Source organism: Ursus americanus, chromosome 7 (genome assembly GCF_024610735.1).
Source record: "Ursus americanus isolate L20-20 chromosome 7, mUrsAme1.1.p, whole genome shotgun sequence".
Classification (NCBI taxonomy): domain Eukaryota; kingdom Metazoa; phylum Chordata; class Mammalia; order Carnivora; family Ursidae; genus Ursus; species Ursus americanus.
The window spans coordinates 67,805,587-67,824,605 of record NC_142133.1 but is presented as its reverse complement, the minus strand read 5'-3'; the positions used below and the strand labels follow the sequence as shown (position 1 = coordinate 67,824,605).

At 41.9% G+C, this 19,019-nt stretch overlaps 1 protein-coding gene across 1 annotated transcript; it reads right to left on the bottom strand.

Annotated features, from left to right (window-relative positions):
• Positions 1-336: 336 nt before the first annotated feature.
• WDCP (WD repeat and coiled coil containing) lies at positions 337-18,696 on the bottom strand. Its single transcript, XM_045809319.2, is given in 5 exon segments — positions 337-1,267; positions 1,269-1,383; positions 2,744-2,858; positions 6,254-8,102; positions 18,611-18,696. Coding segments are annotated over 4 exon segments (2,136 nt in total). The 5' UTR covers positions 8,084-8,102; positions 18,611-18,696; the 3' UTR covers positions 337-1,191.
• Positions 18,697-19,019: the final 323 nt, after the last annotated feature.

Below are 19,019 nucleotides of genomic sequence, written 5' to 3'. Positions count from 1 at the left end.
GACCAGCCACACACTCATCAATTTGTCAGGCTGCTGTCCCTGAAATTTATGGCGCTGTCTGAGAAGTGGTGTGTCTGTCCAAAGTTGCGATCAAGGCTCTTTCCCACTTTACAGAGTTGGCACTTTGGCCCATAATTATAAGCTGGTACTTTTTACCTGCCTCAGACTCAGTGAAATTTCCAATTTTCTGAACTACCTTCTCTCACAGACTCTGCTGGTCTCTAAGACTTGAATGGAGGGAAAAGAAAAACATCAAAACTGAAGTGATAATGTAATTAAGCGACCTGATTACTGGAAGGAAATAAGACATTTTTATGATCCCAAAACTGAAAAGAAAAAAAAAAAAAGGCACTTCAGGGAGAAAAATCAGGAGTACGAGAGCACGAAATCGTGCCCTAGACCTCACCTGTGCTTGGCATCGCACTATTAACATAAGCACACGCTCAAGTGGGGTCCAGCGGGGTCAGAGCACTTGACATTTCATTTGAAATTTGCCCAGGGCTAGTTTTTAGGAGTATCTGGGCCTTAGTTGGCCAGAAAATTTTAAGGAAGCAAGAGAGTTAGGTTTAAATCCTGGCAGGTCCAGCCCACGTCAGAACTACTTCCTGTTCTAGGTAGCCCTGCGGACAGAAGTCCATCGATTTTTGGTCTTCTTTTGAGCTCTGCTGATGCCTGCTGGTTTGGGGTAAGAAGGATAAGCTACAGCATATGTTCTCCAGTACCTCTTACTCTCATCTCTAAGCCAAGGAAATGATCTATAACAACATTGAAATAGCTTTTAAGTGCTTCTATGCCAGCTTTAATAGTTTTGGGCAAGGGACAGAAAGCCTCAGAGAAACCGTAAAACACCATCCACATGGCACCAGAATATTGTTTTGTTCTGGGAATTCTGCCCTTAGACAAAACCACACAGTCATGAATACGTAAACGACCACTTTTTGAGCCATCTAACAGAGACTGAGCTCTGCTACAGAGCAGGGAGCGGCAGCCCGGGGGTGGGGGTGGGGGCTCAGGGAGGAAAAGCCGCCAAGCCAACCACGGCAGGTGCTTCACCTGTGAGCGACAGTGCAAACCCCAGCCGAGCAGAGTCCACGGTGGGAAAGAGATCTTGTCTGCAATGGCCTCATCTGAAAAGCTACGCGGCAAATACTCCGCAAATAAGTATCAGGCCGTACTGCCTCAATGGGTAGATTAGCCGGTGGCGTCTACACTCTGGACAGTCAGGTCTCTCAAGGCTTGAAGAGAAGGAGCAGGATTAAGACTCTGGAACCGGGTCCATGAAGACATTTCCGCTGCCATCTCTGATGGTTATTTCCTGAGTGGCCGTGAAAGTTAACGGGATGAAGCCTTCACTATCAGCACAGAGAAGGATCCAGTGTGAGTCTGCGAAGTGAAATAAACACACAAGGCAATTTAGGATATCTCATCTCATTCTATAAAGAAAAATAAGGCAAAATCTTCTTTTCAGGGTAAGAATAGAGTAGTTGATAATATTGAACTGATCATCATAAGACCGTGCAGACAGCTGGGGAGACGGAAGGACTGAGTACTACGGACGGTGACGTCATATGGCAGGAGCGGGTATTGATGGTATTGATGCATAGCTGGGGACGTCCATCTCTACCAGGTGAGGCATTTATCACTCAGTGCTGTGCATATGATTGTGCATGTAGTGCACTTGTTAGGGGTTGTGTACTGAGTGTCCCCATCTACACTCTCTTAAGCAGCTTCTCCAGAAACTATGTGAAGGTGGGAACAGCTACTCTCTGGAGGATCCTTTATTCTTTAGATCCATACCAACCTCTAGACACCCAAGGACGCTGAGCTGACTACTGCTAGACTAGAATGGTCCAGATAAAAATGAATGGTTTGTTCTGGGATAACCTAGGGCCAGAGGCCTTAACACATGCCTGGACCTTCTCTGGTTCTTTCGAATCTACTGTGCCTCACCTTTGACCCTGTAATTTCACTTCTGAAAATCTATACTTTCCAAGAACAACATGTTAAAATATGCAGAGAGGTTTTTATTAGTGCTATGTATGATGCTGAAAACTGGAAACCGCTTAAAGGTCAAAGAAGATATGGCAAAGTAAAATATGGTACACCCAGAATGGAATATTAACCCCACCCAGGACAAATGACAATTATGCAGTCATATCACAAATGCATGTTCCAAACAGAAAAATGCTGGTGCTACTATGTTAAGAGGGGAAAAATGAAACAGATTTCATGTTCAATGCAGTGGCTACTACCATTAGAAGAATGAGGCACCAAAAACCCACCACACAGTGCATCTGATGGAGTGGGCACAGCTCTGTTTGCTGGCATTTAGGGATGCCCTTCTCATCCCATGTTTGCTACATATTAAAATGACAATTCCTTTAAGAAATATTCTGCAACGCTGCTACGATCTTTATGTTTAGTCCAACAGGTGTAGAGAGGTTTTTACGTCACTCCTTTGCAGCTGTTACACACTGCTTTGCAACTCTTCCAGTTTTTTCCTGTGTACATTTAGGTCTTCCACCACAGCTGTAAGCTCCTCAAGGGCCGAACCTGTGTTTTCCACGTGTTTCAGCACCTATGATAGACTTGGGTATACAGTAGGCAACGAACAATTCTTATTAACTATCTAGTGAATCACTGAATGGTTCTCGAATACTTCGTCTTCATTATCAACAGAAGTTACAAAATAGATGGTGGAGGGAGGGGCGTGGGGTAGAGGCAGTTTCTGAATGCTACCTACCATGGAGCATCTCGACAAGAGAGAGGCCGAAAGTCTGCTGAACGGTACTGAGCCTTAGTTTGCCATCGCAGAGGAGCACAGCTCTTTTTTCAACAACAGGACCTACATAAGATTTCTTCAAATATAAAAATAAAAGTTGTTAAACTGATTGCAGAAGCAATAAACATTTCTTAAAAATAGAATGTGTAAGAAGTTTTTTTTTAAATATTTTATTTGTTTATTTGAGAGAGAGAGAGAGAAAGAGAGAGAGAGAGCACAAGCAGGGGGAGGAGTAGGCAGAGGGACAGGGAGAAGCAGGTTCCCCACTGAGCAAGGAGCCTGATGTGCTGGGGCACCTGGGTGGCTCAGTTGTTAAGCGTCTGCCTTCGGCTCAGGTCATGATCCCAGGATCCTGGGATTGAGCCCTGCGTTAGGCTCCCTGCTCAGTGGGGAGCCTGCTTCTCCCTCTCCCACTCCCCCTGCTTGTGTTCCCTCTCTCGCTCTCTGTCAAATAAATAAATAAAAAATCTTTAAAAAAAAAAAAAGGAGTCTGATGTGGGACTTGATCCCAGGACCCTGGGATTATGACCTGAACTGAAAGGAGTCGCTTAACCAACTGAGCACTTACAAGTGCCCTGTAAGCAGTTTTTAAAAATCCTATTTACTGGAGGAGATAATGCTAAGTGAAATAAGTCAAGCAGAGAAAGACAATTATCATATGGTTTCTCTCATCTATGGAACATAGGAACTAGGAAGATCGGTAGGGGAAGAAAGGGATAAAGAAAGGGGGTAATCAGAAGGGGTAATGAAGCATGAGAGACTATGGACTCTGAGAAACAAACTGAGGGCTTCAGAGGGGAGGGGGGTGGGGGAATGGGATAGACTGGTGATGGGTAGTAAGGAGGGCACGTATTGCATGGTGCACTGGGTGTTATACGCAAGTAATGAATCATCGAACTTTACATCAAAAACCAGGGATGCACTGTATGATGACTAACATAATATAATAAAAAAATATTTTAAAAAATTAAATTTAATTTAAAAAAATAAATAAAAAATAAAATCCTATTTACTATCACTCTAACTAGACCAGTTGTAAATAAGCAGCTTTTGGTTACATTATTTAACACAGCAAAAGGATTTGATCCCAAAATATTTATGGGTTAAATACCATGACATTCCTACTTAAAATACTTTAGGAAATTAAAAAAAAAAGCAATTATGGAAAAATATTAACAACTATTAAATCCAGATGACAGATTTAGGAGGGATTTATGTAGTCTTTATTTACGTTTACAATTTTTCATAATAAAAAATATATGTTTGAAATTTTTCATAATAAAATTTTAATTCAGTTTTAAACTGTTCTTTGGTTCTTTTAGAAACCTACATCCTTGGGGACCTGGGTGGCTCTGTTGGTTAAGCGTCTGCCTTCGGCTCAGGTCAGGATCCCAGAGTCCTGGGATTAAGCCCCCCCATCGAGACCGCCATTGAGCCCTATATGGAGCCCCTGCTCATGGGGGGGGGGTCTGCTTCTCCCTCTCCCTCTGCTTCCTCCCCCTTGCTGATGCTCTGTCTCTGTCTCTCTCCTTCAAATAAATCAATAAAATATTTTTTAAAAACCCTACATCCTTGAGTTGGTCAAACTGTAGTAGTTTTAAGAAAAAACTAATTAAAATACCTCTTCTTGATCATTATTAAATACTAATTTATTGTATTATTTATCAATGATTTCGATACCAACTTTCTGCAATATCTTTTAAAACAAAGATACAGAAGTCCACAGTAATCAAATTAGTGTGATATTGATAAAGTTCTAGTTAAAGCAACCAGCATTATAGTGGTCACAGTACGGAGAATCCAGAATTAGATCCCAGTATATGTAAGTTGATCGATGACAAACGTGGTAGATCCAATTCAGTGGGATTAAATATGGATTTTTTTTTTTTTAAGTAAGCTCTATGCCCAGTGTGGGGCTTGCACTGAAGACCCTGAGATCAAGAGCTGAATGCTCCACATACTGAGCCAGCCCTGTGTCCCAAAGATGGATTTTTTTTCCCCAAGGATGGAATTTTAATAATGCTGCTAGCACAACTGGTGATCTCTCAGGAAATAAAAGTGGCCTATATACCAAAATTTAATGAAAAGATTAAAAACTTAAATGTAAAAACTAATATAATAAAATAATGCAAGAGAATCTAGACTATTACAGGTATATTAATTTCTAGAATCTACAAAAACTTCTTATAAACTGATAACTCAAGAGTAAAAAAATAAGCAATAGGCAATTCATGTTCAAATGGCCCCAAAAGTAAAGGAAATACAAATGAATAAAAGTGCAAAGCACTTTACACATACAAGACTGGTGAGGCTGTGAGGAAAAGGACAGTCTCATAGGTTGAGAACGGGCATGTGATGATGCATTAAGTAAAAATCTTTGAGAGGCAATCTGGCAACGCTGTGAAAAGTAGAAACGTGTGTATGTATATATATATATACATACACACACACACTCTTCAAATTAGCACTTCCACTTCTGGGAACCAACCCAATAGAAATAAAAGTAGGAGTACAAATAGCTACACATAAGAAAACTACTATAGCACGACTGGGGGTGACTGAAGACACGGAAGTGAAGAGCTAAAGGCCGCGTGAATGTCCACCAAGGGCCCAGCTACATAAATGACGTACTCCCAGCACAGAGAGTGCACCCACGACCCCAGTTTTGTAAAACGATGACACACCACCACCCCCAAAATCTACAGACCTATGTATACAAAGAAATGTGTAAGACTGTAGGACTATGAACTAAAATAATGGAGGGAGCCACGTTAAGCAGTGAGTTAAAGTGAGTTATCGTGGGACGGGGGTAGGGCCAAGTTCAATGGGGAGAGAAATGTTCATGATAGAAACAGATAAGATATGATCCCATTCCTATAATACTGTATGTCTGCACATGCATTAAAGTTTTCTTTCTTTTTAAAGATTTTATTTATTTGTCAGAGAGGGGGAGAGAGAGCGAGAGCATACAAGCAGGGGGAGCAGCAGGCAGAGGGAGAAGCAGGCTCCCAGCTAAGCAAGGAGCCGGATGCCCACTTGATCCTAGGACCCCAGGATCATGACCTGAACTGAAGGCAGATGCTCAACCGACTGAGGCACCCAGGCGTCCCCCCTTAAATTTTTCTAAATCAACCTAACCTTTCTCTCTGCAATGCATAAAGAGAAGCTTCCCACAGTGAAAGAGCACAATAAGGAGAATTCTTTTTTTCTAAATATAAATTGCCAGGGTGAGTACAATCATTCATATTTTACACCACGCAGGTGATGCAATCACAGTGCATGCTGGCCGCGTGCCCACCTGGCCAGCAGCCGACAAACCCAGAGAGGTAGAGCAACCTGCCTGTAACGTAACACGCCCAGTTCAGGGAGGTTCAGCTACAACACCATCTTGCTTATCGATGACTTTTTCTTGCCAGTACCCACTGGCTGCAGGACCCTTCCCGTATAGCGGCAGCTCCTCAAAGAAGTTACCTGATAAGCGATGTGTACATAGGGCGGGTCCTGAGAGAGTGGATACACAGGAGAGGACTTCTCCTTTTGCAGAACATCTGTAAGTTCAGAGAGACATCGCTGCACTTCCGTCAGGGTCCTAGATAAAATTTCCATTTCCTTAGACAGCTGGTAAATTTCCTTTTCCCTTTGTAAGTTCTGGCTTGGAGGCCAATCAGGAGGTTCTGGAGTTAGGGTATGTGGGGGGGTGCTGCTGGCTCTGGGACGTGTTACTGAACAGTTAACAGACTCAGCATCGAGAGCGTCAAGGACGATGGAACCAGCACAGATACTGGTGGGAGGACTTTTGATTTCTCTAACAAGGGTTCTTCCAGGCCTCCCGCTTTGCCCACTGCCATTAGCTGTTAGGAGCCCTCTGTTTTGGTGATCAAAGTCTGGGGAAAGACTTTCAGTTCGCTTTTTTCTGTCTGTTTTATTTAACGGAGTACTGAGAGTAGAGTCTCCACTCTGGTTTTCAGTCGCTGTTACTGGAAATTCTTCTTCCAATGTCACTTCTCTAACAATCAAACGAATGATATACTGATCAGTCTTCGAAGAAGGAAGAAATGCTGACTCAGTGGATTTTTGTCTTCCTACCAAAATTAATAATAACTCATCTGTCAAGAAACATACACCTTTTGGCTTTTCACTTCTCTCTAACTGAATCTGCCCGATGCTTGGCACACGTGATGGAATGACGGAATAGATAAAAATTACATTGCAGGTATTGGAAGCCACCACCGCCACCTGTGCTTTAGGGTTAAACGCTATTAGATCGGGAGCCAGAATGCCGGGAATGGTGATTTTTCTGGTCTGGGTGATCTCTTTCTCAAAGGTCACAAGGACCAAATGTGAGGAATCCAGGCCAGTTCGGGTCAAGCAGTCCTTTTGTCTTAGACAAATAAGAGAACTACCCTCAGACTTGGAGGTATTCAAATGTATATGAGTTAGATCCAGAGGATCTGAAAAGGAAGAAGAAACGGGAGAAACTGAGGATTCAAAATTTGTTTCAGAAGCAACCGCCCCCTTATCCTCGGTGGGTACTTGATCAGTAACCGGTGAAGCACACAGACGAGTGTCTTCCCCACCAGGCAAGACGTCAAAGGTTTCGGATGCATTTAAGCCACATATCTTATCTAGTGGAAGCTCAGTGGCTACAGCGACCTGTGAGTCTGCGATGGCCCCGATGGCGCGCACACAGCTGTCTACATCAAACACCGGGTAGAAGGAGCACCTGCAAAGGGTCTTCTGAGCACTGTCCCAAATAAAGGAATGCAGGCTGCTGCCGACTGCCACCACCAGCCTCCGGCCATCCCGGGTCCAACAGGCACAGTGAATGAAGTTCCCGGTGTCAATGTCCGCTTTCACCCGGGGACCGTCACCATGGATGCTTGGGAAGACGGACACATCCTGTGCCGTCAACACAGCCAGGACAGCACTCTTTGGATGCCACACACAGCCCTGGGGAAGGACAGGGAGTGATTCTCTAATCTCACACGTCCGCGACATCAGCCATTTGCCTGTCTCCGCAGTGCTGGGACACAGCTGCCACACAGTGGCATGATTCTTGTGCTGGACAGCGAGCAGAGCGGGCATGTCAGCCACACCAGGGGGGGCCCAGGACACTCCATGTACATGTTCAAACTGTCCAATGACCTTGGAGTCCCCAAACCTGGCCTCTCCACTGTGAAGCTGTAGATCGGTCAGGACTACCTGATGCCCGTCAGTCCAGACAAGGCCGTGAACTGGGTGTACTGCCTGATATAATGCATTCAGGCCCGTCCTGAGGAGTCTTCCTTTTCCCAACTCCATCCTTTTGGATACAGGTTGTCTGAAATCAGTAAGAAGGAAAGACTTACCAGGAGAATATAACCAGACAAATCTAAAATGTAGGACATTTTACAGACAATTGGCTTAGGCCTTTCACAGGTCAATATTTCAAGGGGATAAAAGGACAAAGGAACGTGACAGATTAAAAGACACTACTGAGCCACACATAACAAGCAAATGCAATATATAAACTTTGGCTCTTGAATTGAGGAAATAAAATTTTTTTCAAAGATTTATTTATGAGAGAGAGAGAGAGAGAGAGAGAGAGCGCGTGCACAAGCAGGGGGAGTGGCAGGCAGAAGGAGAAGCAGGCTCCCCGCTGAGCAAGGACCCCAATGTGGGGCTCCATTCCAGGACCCTAGGATCATGACCTGAGCCAAAAGCAGATGCTTAACTGACTGAGCCACCCAGGTGTCCCAAGGAAATAAAATTTTCTATAAAAAAAAAAGATATTTTTAGAATTGGAGAAATTTGAATATGCAATGGATATTCGTAGATGTTGTGGAGTTATTAATTTTCTTAAGTGTGAACACGGTATTGTGGTTATGTAGGAGAATGTCCGTACCATTAAAATATAATGCTGAAGTATTTGGGGTCAAGTGTCGTGACGCCTACAGTTCGCTTTCAAATGGTTTCACAAAAAACACAAACACAAAACCCCACACATTTTATACAGAAATGCAGAGAGATCAAACAGATGTAGCAAAATGTTAATAATTCTTTAGATTGAGTTGGGGCGCCTGGGTGGCTCAGTCGTTAAGTGTCTGCCTTCGGCTCAGGGCGTGATCCTGGCGTTCTGGGATCGAGCCCCACATCAGGCTCCTCCGCTGGGAGCCTGCTTCTTCCTCTCCCACTCCCCCTGCTTGTGTTCCCTCTCTCGCTGGCTGTCTCTATCTATCTCTGTCAAATAAAATAAAATCTTTAAAAAAAATAAAAAATATTCTTTAGATTGAGGCTATATTGGTATTTATGGCACTTTCAAATTTAAAAAGTTTTCAAATTAAAAAATCGAGGGGCGCCTGGGTGGCTCAGTTGGTTAAGCATCGAAATCTTAGTTTTGGCTTAGGTGATGATCTCGGGTTGTGAGATGGAGCCCCATGCAGGGCTCTGAGCTCAGGCAGGAGTCTGAGGATTCTCTCTCCTCTGCCTCTCCCACCACTCACATTTTCTTTCTCTCTAAAAGACAAAACAAAACAAAACTGAGAAAGACTTCTTTCCCAACTAATTTGTATTCTTTCACTGCCAAATTGCATTAATTGATATTCACATCCCTGACATTATTAGCACTTATTTCCTCAACTCCCTTCAAAAGGGCTTTTACCTCCACAGTGAAATGACACTCAAAAGTCACTGTTGTTCCTTCTACTTCCTCATATTCAAATAGCGCTTAATAATTTTCAGCCCATTTTCACATTCCCTATCATTTGCTCCTTGCAACAATCTTTCATAATAATACAAAGGAGGTTAAGAAAGTATTATCTTCCATTTTCCCATTCTTAAGTTTTTTTTCAGGCATTTAAATTACTAAAGTAGTACACGCTCACTGCAGTGAAATTCAGACAAACCAGAAGTGTCTAAAATAAAATGAAATGTTTCTTCTTATCCTATGCCAACGCCTCCCCTCCCCAATCTCAAATCCTTGATAAAAGCACTGTTAACAATTTGGTGTGTAGCCTTTGTAACCATTTAAGAAAACTACCAATAAATAAAATAAAATAAAATAATTGTATTATGTGCTAAGTTTTTTTTCCTTTTATTTATGTTTAAAGATTTTTTAATTTATTCATTTGAGAGAGACAGAGTGAGCGAGAGCACGAGCAGGGGGTAGAGTCAGAGGGAGAAGCAGACTCCCCCACTGAGCAGGGTGCCTGATGCAGGGGTTGATCTCAGGACCTGATCATGACCCAAGCTGAAGGCAGACGCCCAACTGACTGAGCCATCCAGGTGTCCCAGTTTTTTTTCCCCATTAAACAAAAAGTGGGGTACAAGTCAAAGTTCCTGGGTACTAACAACAGAAATGACTCTGGCTAATTTAAGCAAAAAAAGAAGGCTCAAGAACCAGGCCCTGCAAACAAGCAGGAACCAAATGGGGCTAGGCAGAATAAACCATGGCCATCCCTCCCTCCCCCACACATTAGTGCCTGAGAATCTAACTTCACTCCCCCTTCTTTGATGGCAATTGCTTAAGATCCCGAATGGGGGTCCGGGGGGGGGGGGGGAAGCCTCCCACTGGCTAAGCCTAGCTTCCATGCCCTGCTCTAGCTGCCAGGATGGGGAGAGGGTTTCCCCACACAGGCTTCTGTAATAGGGGGATGGGGCTCTGCCTCCCACTGAGACTCAAAGGGCAGTTGCCCCCAAATTAGGGAATGGGTTTTAAAAAAATAACAATTACCACAAGGATCATATGTTACATATTATTCACTAATTTATTTTAAATCATGGGTACCTTTCCAAGTCAGTAAAAATAGAACTCCCCCAATCTTTTAAGTAGATTCATTAGTAGCTGCAAGGAATGCCATTATGTACCCAGTGCTTTCCCTGTAGGTGGGAGTTCAGCTTGTTTTCAATTTTTATTTAGATGTGGATAGAGTCCAAAAGTTTGGTACTCAGTTCTCACCACTGTTTTCTCTTTTCTCTCCTTCCAGTGTCACCTACTCTCTTGCCTTTGATGATCATCTCTGTTTATTACTGTCAGGCCTGCATCTCTCCTGGCTTCTTGCTGAGCTGCAGTGCTACTGGAATATCTGTTAGGCTTCACATTATGGCTGACAGTAGCCCTGCCCACATTCATTTCAAACCAGATGTGCATTAAAGAAAAAAAGAATGTTTTTTTTTGGTTGTTGTTCTCAACAGCAGCTCCTTAATGAATACCACCATTCTCATATTCACTCAGGCTAAAAACTTGGGATTCCATTTGACTGCTCTCCTGTACTCTCGGTTAGTCACCAAGTCCTATTAATTCTTAGAAGTGTTTCTGAATCCAGTCCTCCTTGTCATTCCCACCAGCGCTATCCTGAGTCAGATCACTGTCACCTCAAACCTAGATGACTGCCAACGATCTCCTCCTACTTGATTTCCCCACCTCTGTCTTTCTTCAGTCCATCTTGTGCAAAACCAATCTTAAAATGTTCTTTTACGTATTTATCAGCTTAAAAGTTGGCAGATGTTAAAAAAAAAATTGGCAGACGTTACCTACCGCCTATAGCTGCGCTGTTCCATACAGTACCTACTAACCATGTGTGCTTTGTAAATTTAATTAAAATTCTAAAAAATCCAGTTGCTCAGTCACACTAGCCCTTTTACAAGTGGTCAACAGTTACATGTGGCTAGTGGCTCTCATATTGGACAGGGCAGAACAGAACATTTCCATCAGTGAGGAACCTTCTGCCGGACAGCACTGGCCTATAGGATAAACTCTGAATTCCTCAGTTGGGCATTCAAACCCCTGCCCCAGTGTAGACCTACCTAGCCCTCCAGTCTTACTTCTGTTTACTCATCTTCATAGTTACAACGGCTGGTGAAGTGAAGGCCCAGCTTAAACACCATCTCCTCCAACAGGTCTTCTTTAATCATCCTGCTAAAGCTGGTACTTCCCTCCTCCTAACGCCCACAGCCCTTACAGTCTAAAGCACTCGTGTGACACCTTCAGTTCATTACCTGCAATTACCAGTCCCTCTTTCATGTACTGCCTCGCATTTCACAACTCACACACAAAGTCCTTGAGAATAGAAACTAGACTTAACTTCTTTGCCTGACAGTTTCTAGTACATTTCATGAAGTGCTGGCAAGTACTTTCAGATGGATTGCTCTGTGTCCATTATATCCTAAAAGGAGTTTCCAATTGGGTCATGGTATTGCCAAGGGTTGTGTGGTGATCACATTTTGGTTTGTTGTTTTAGGCTCTTATGATACTGTCAGTAAACCTCTTTGAACTGTATTTGGACGTTCTTTCTAAGTCTGTTAAAAAATCCAGCCTCTTCAATAACAACTAAAACGATGAGGGATTATATATTAAGAGATATTTCCCTCCCCTACTGGGCCATATAGTCCTAATGCAGCCATACACCAGCATTTCTCATTTTCTGTATGATTTAAAAAAATAAAAGTTAAGCAACCATACATATTAGCACAAATTTCCAGGTCTTAAAGAACTCATACTGTCATTTAAATCATGACAATAAACAATCAAACAATGTTAATAAATCATATATTTATATGATAAAATTTTAACATTCTATAAAACTAATGTAGGATTTTGCAACAATCAAATGTTTCCTTCCTAGGGTAGTTACAGGGGGGAAAACATCTTTATTTCTGGTGATTACTATAACGTCGAGTCTATATCAGTGCCACAGTATGAAAATCTTTCCTTGAGTCGTCTTACGTACAGAACCTGGTTTACTGTTGCTTTAGTGAGCTTCAAGTTCAGATGCACCAAAAGTTGGCTTTGCCTTAGTATTCAGCCAAAATCTACTATTTGGCTTGGATTTCAGTCTTTGGAAAACTGAACAGCCTAATGCTAGCATCCCTAAATGGTGTGTTCACACATATCTAAGATAAGGTCAGATGAGAATAAGGCAGTAACGAGAATAAGCTGGATATTCTAATTTATCTAAATGATAAGTATTCATTTTCAAATAGAGACAAACATGACAACCATTCTTTATTTAAAAGGCAACAATTTGCTCAGGTACATTCTATTTCAAAATCCTATCGGTGAGTTGAGATATATACACACCTCAACTTGGAATGAGTGAATATATATATATATTGGCTGTAGGAATAAAACGTTGCAATAATAAATGACTAACATTAATTTTAGGACAAAAACAAGAACTTTCACGTAGTTGACTTACTGAGAAATAGACTAGCATAGTATAAATATTAAAAAAGAGTACATTAGCTAGGTAACTTAAAGAAAAGCATTGCATTTTTTTGATCAATGTGTTTATGATATTTATTTATATTTTTTAATTTTTATGTTTTTAAGATTTTATTTATTTGACAGAGAGAGAGAGCGCACATGGGAACCCACAAGCAGGGGGAGCAGCAGAGGGAGAGGGAGAAGCAGGCTCCCAGACGAGGGGGGAGCCTGATGCGGGGCTCGATCCCAGGACCCCGGGATCATGACCTGAGCCGAAGACAGATGTTTCACCGACTGAGCCCGACCCAGGCACCCCTCTTTTTTAAAGATTTTTTAAAGTAATCTCTACAACCAACGAGGGGCTTGAACTCATAACCCCAGGATCAAGAGTCACCAACTCCACCCACTGAGCCAGCCAGGCACCCCTAACTTTTAGTCTTTAAATTCTATTTAGCCATGGGTCTTTTAAGTAAACATCCTATCTGGGAATTATTCACAAGTTGTGAGAATAAACTAAAGGCAGACAGTGAACTTGTCATCAGTTTTCATGAGGTGGAAAATCTCCAAAATTCCTAATAAATCATTTTCAGTCCAGACATAATACTGAAAAAGAGAATGAAGGAAAAAGTGTTAAATAAAAATGAGGTACCCAAAATATCTTGCAGCTGAAAGGAAGTGGCTTTTTAGCATTGAAAGTGTGTCGCTTGGCGATCACAAGTTCAATCCGGGAGCGGCAGCAGTGCTGAGAAATTATTTTTCCTGTAAAATAAGGTCAAACCTTTGAAATGTAATGACTATAATGTTTTAATAATAAATTTTTAACAACAGGAATGAAATTTCAGATTTGTCTTTTGTCTCACAGGTTCTTATGATTGCCCCAGTGGAATACTAGTTTTTACCCCTGGCCATTTATGCAGCCAAAATGCATTTTTCGGGCACCCCTAGTTCAAACTTCCCTGATCAAAAACAAGATACCAAAAATCAGTAATTTAGGCAAAATAATAGCAATGCTTACAGTAGCAGTTCTTGGTTCAAAGTTTCAGGATGCTGACAGAAATCGAGTAAACAAAAAATGTGCACTCTGACTAGATAATCCTGTATCTAAGTCACTGTAATCACAATTTTTGGGTATAGCCCTACTATGATGCTACGATAAATTGGGGAGACCAATAAAATATGCAAGATGCACTTAAAGCCTGAAATGAATCAACTCATCATGACTCATCATGGAGTTGGTCAACACAGTAGATGGCTACCCCAAATCCTTTTTGTAAATAGATTATGTAACAATTACATATAATAATATCATAAATGTTGGGGCGCCTGGGTGGCACAGCTGTTAAGCGTCTGCCTTCGGCTCAGGGCGTGATCCCGGCGTTATGGGATCGAGCCCCACATCAGGCTCCTCCTCTAAGAGCCTGCTTCTTCCTCTCCCACTCCCCCTGCTTGTGTTCCCTCTCTCGCTGGCTGTCTCTATCCTGTCGAATAAATAAATAAAATCTTAAAAGAAAATAATATCATAAATGTGCATAAAGATTAAAATCTTATAAAATTAAATGCCAAAATCTAATTCCAAAACACATTATATTATTTGATAGAGTGATCTTTTTTTTTTTTAATTTATGTATTTGACAGAGAGAGAGACAGCCAGCGAGAGAGGGAACACAAGAAGGGGGAGTGGGAGAGGAAGAAGCAGGCTCCCAGCGGAGGAGTCTGATGCGGGGCTCGATCCCAGACTGCCGGGATCACGCCCTGAGCCAAAGGCAGACGCTTAACGACTGAGCCACCCAGGCACCCCTAGAGTGATCATTTTTACTGCAATTCAGGATCCAAGATGTCTTAAAAGAATCTCCTTCTTAAGGTTTTCAAGTAACTTTCTTTCATCTATAGTCTTCCTTTAGAAGAAAAAAAAAAAAAAACCCAAACATGGGTATTTGTATATATTTACATAAAGATGCAGACAAAAATGGGGAATGATACACACCAAAACTGTTCAAGATAGATAACTAAAATGGAGTGGGGTGATATAACAGGTAAGATGGGACTCTCCTATTTTCGTATTTTTTGAAAAACTTGTTTTATAATAAGCATGTATTCAAATAGCCTTTTTGTGATTGAAAGAAGGAAATAAAGATTTAAATGTAAAAAATACTTCATAAAGAGCTCTTTTGAGCCAGTTAAAAAGACAAACACCTGAATTTTAAAATGGCCAAAGAATATCAACAGACAATTTACAAAATAATAGAATATGATCAATAAACATATTGAGTGGTGGTTAATCTTACTAGTTATCAAAGAATTGTCTGAACTTGCGGTGTCCATTCCTTCACCACTTTTTTTTTTTTTTTAAATAATTTCTACACCCAGCCTGGGGTTTGAACTCACGACCCTGAGATCAAGAGTGGAACACTCCACTAACTAAACCAGCCAGGTACCTCCTTACCACTCTCTTCTTTTTCTTTTTTTTAAAGATTTTATTTATTTATTTATTTGACAGAGAGAGAGAAAGAGAGCACAAGCGGGGGAGCAGCAGGCAGAGGGAGAAGCAGACTCCCTGAGCAGGGAGTCCAACATGGGGCTCAATCCCAGGACCCTGGGATCATGACCCGAGCCGAAGGCAGACGCTTAACCAACTGAGCCACCCAGGCGCCCCACCACTCTCTCTTCTTACCCCACTCCAAATTGACCCTATTACCACCTTTTCCAAGCCACCAGTGCCATTTAGGTCACTGAACCCAAAGGACACTTTTCAACCCTGTTTTACTGAGTAGTATGTGTCAAAGACAGAACTTGAGAAGTTGCCTTTGGACTCTAAATCCATAGAAATGTATTCTCTACTGGGTGCCTGGGTGGCACAGATGGTTCAGTGTCCAACTTTTGGTTTAGGCTTAGGTGGTGATCTCGGGGTCATGGGATCCAGCCCCATGTTGGGCTCTGCGCTCAATGGGGAGTCTGCTTGTGATTCTCTCTCCCTCTACCCTTCCACTCATGCTCTAATAAACGAATCTTTAAAAAAAAAAATGTATTCTCTACCAAACTGCCTGGTGATTTGCTTTTAACTATCTGCAACTTAGTTCTCATACCTCTTTGCTAGCCTTGTCCTTGCCTGTAGAGTCTTTTACTAAGAAGGAACGGTCTATTATGCTTCCACACATGATGTCAGATTAAGTGGGTCTGCGGTGGCTTGCTAAATGGAGGAATTAAGTCCCCTGTCATTACTAATGAAGAAAACTGCCATCTCTAACCCACTGGTCTTATATAAGATAATATATGTTTTCCTCTAATATCTACTTATGCACTTTTAAAATAATTTAATTGATAAATAATGCATGATACTTTTTCCTGAGCAGAGAAAATTCCTAACGGTCCAATTATATCAAAGGCAATTTATATGATACATTTTAGGCCACCCAAGTCAGTCTAATGTCATTGACGATGTGTATGGCCAGGGATAGCACAGGGTAAGGATTTATAAATAAGAGAAAGACAAACATGATCATGTTACTGAGATTTTTAGAAAAATTAATTTTAGTATTTTCATCCTTAGTAAAAGAAATTTGGCATATTTTTCTCAAAAACCGAACACAATTGACAAAAATCGATTCCAAACCTTTGTACTTCACTGCTAGTTCAGGTCTTGATCACCTCTCCCTTTTTAGTAGGGTAGGTCAAGGAAAAATCTCTGGACGCCAGTCTCTTCCTTTCCACAGAGCCCAGATGCTCTATGTCATTGGGCAGAATCATCCTTTTTATTTTTTAAGATAAGATACTTGAGAGAAAGAAAGAGAGAGCACACAGGAGAGTGGACAGAGGGAGAGAATCTTCAAGCAGATTCCCCGCTGAACACGGAGTACCACGTAGGGGCTTGATCCCAGGACCCATGAGATCATGACCTGAGCTGAAACCAAGAGGTAGACGCTCAACTGACTAAGCCACCCAGACGCCCCAGGGCAGAATCGTCTTTTTAAAAAAATCACAGCTATGGTCATTTTGTTCTTCTGCTCAAATACTTTGTCTCTACAGTCTACATATATTTAAAAAGTTCTTTCACAACGTCTTAGCAAGGTATTTCAGGCCTTCTATTTTCTGAGATCGATATACCTTTCCAACCTTATCTCCCTGATCCTAAAGGGCCTGCTGAGGAGAGGAAAAACTAGCACACATTCATATGACAATGTGCAGGATGGACCTGGGAAAGAAGGCGGCTGGTAAGTTTAATGAGGGGCCGCGAAATAGTTTGAATGTTACAATGAGAAAGGGAGCCAAGTTTGTAGCTACTTCAGTAGAGAAAAAGAGCCTGATTGAAAAGAGATTGCTAAGGCAGATGGAATAGATAATGTTATCAGGTAGGGTATGAGTGGTGAGGAAGAAAGGAGAATTAAGGACAACACACAATTTTTTTGCTTGGGAAGTTGTTGAACCATTGATCAGAGATAATACAGGGCACAGAGCGTGCTTCAAAGGTAGGAAGGGTGTGCAGTGTGTGATAAATTTTGTATTAGATCTGCTTCATCTAAGATGTCTATAGGGTAGCAATGTACCTTAGGCAGTCAGAGGTTAAAGATTTGGGAGTCACTGTCATAATGTAGGTAGTTAAAGCCAAAGCAGTGGACAGCCTGGCTGTGAAAGATCAGAGAGCCAAGAGGACAAAGGCTGAAATAGTCTTCAGGCATTCCCCAATTATTTTGTATTTTTAAAAATATTTAAATTCTGCCTGAAGCTAACTGTGTACTTGTTAGCCTCTCAACCCTCAGACTATAAGATTTCAGGGAATTTTAGGGAAAGAAAAGCTCACTGTTTTATTAGCTCAGGGGAGAGACAGTCAGAACCAGGACCTGGTGCTCAGCCTATGGCCATTTAATGCTGGTTTTTAATCTTCTTGAAAGACAACTCACCGTGAGTATCAAGGGGCCTGAGCGAAGGGGACCACTTTCAGTTGGTTTAAACAAAGCTACAAAACCCCCAACTTGTTTTTCTATTATTGTGTTTCCACTATAAAATAATTTCAAGTTCTTTATATATATATATATTTTAATTAACACACAAGAAAGGTAAAAAGGTAAATTCACAAAAAAACATTCAACCAAAGGAAAAAAAATTATGACTACATCCCTCTGGGCTTTTTTATATGCAGTTTCGGTTAAATTTTTTTCAATCATACTGTAAAATTTCGTATCACGATTTTTTCACTTATTATATATTAGCGTTTTTCCATGCCATTTAAATTTTATAAATTATTTTTAGAAGCCACTTGATACTAAGTGAAGTCGCATAATTTTTCCTCACTGTTGAGACACCTGGTTATAAGGTTTTAAAGCTAACTTTATATTATTATAAATAACGCTGTGATAAAGGTCTCTATGGATAAAGCATGTTCTTCATTTCGGATGGCTTCCTTAGGATATATTCCCAAAAGTGTCACCAGTGAGTCACATGGAATATAGTCAAACGTTTAAGCCCACCCCTCGCTCGTCGTCAGCGGCCAGTCCTTCGCACGCGTACCTCCTACTCCCATTCTCCTCACCCTCTCTGCACGCCTGGGTCTCCTCCCCACTCCCCAACAAGTGCCGGTCCCTCCACCCCCCTCCGGCCCACCCACAGCCTACCGACACCAGCTAGGCTGGGCAGCAGCAGAGACAAAATACCTTTGGTATCACTGCCCACAGAAAATAAGAATCCAAGTGCCGCGGAATCCCGAGCCCAGAGCGAATACCGGAAGCATCGGCTCCTAGGCTTCTGATAGGTGAGCGGTAGCGGGCAAGCCCCACAATGCCTGTTGCCTATTGGTTTTTGCTTGTGTCACGTTAGGGGAGGGGCCTTCCCCTTGACCAATAAGCTCGGGATTTGCCGCACAGATCTCTGGGAATAGTAGTTTCTGTGAAACTCCATCTACAGTAAACCAGCTACACTTTCGCTCTCACTTTAGGGTAGAGCTTTCCCTCACTTCTCCTCGATTCTCTTAGTCTAAGAAAGAGTACAGGATCCCTAGAGTCAACACGGTTTCTTAACTTTTTTTGGGAGGAGGAAGGGGGTCAGGGAGTGAGAAGGTGTTGA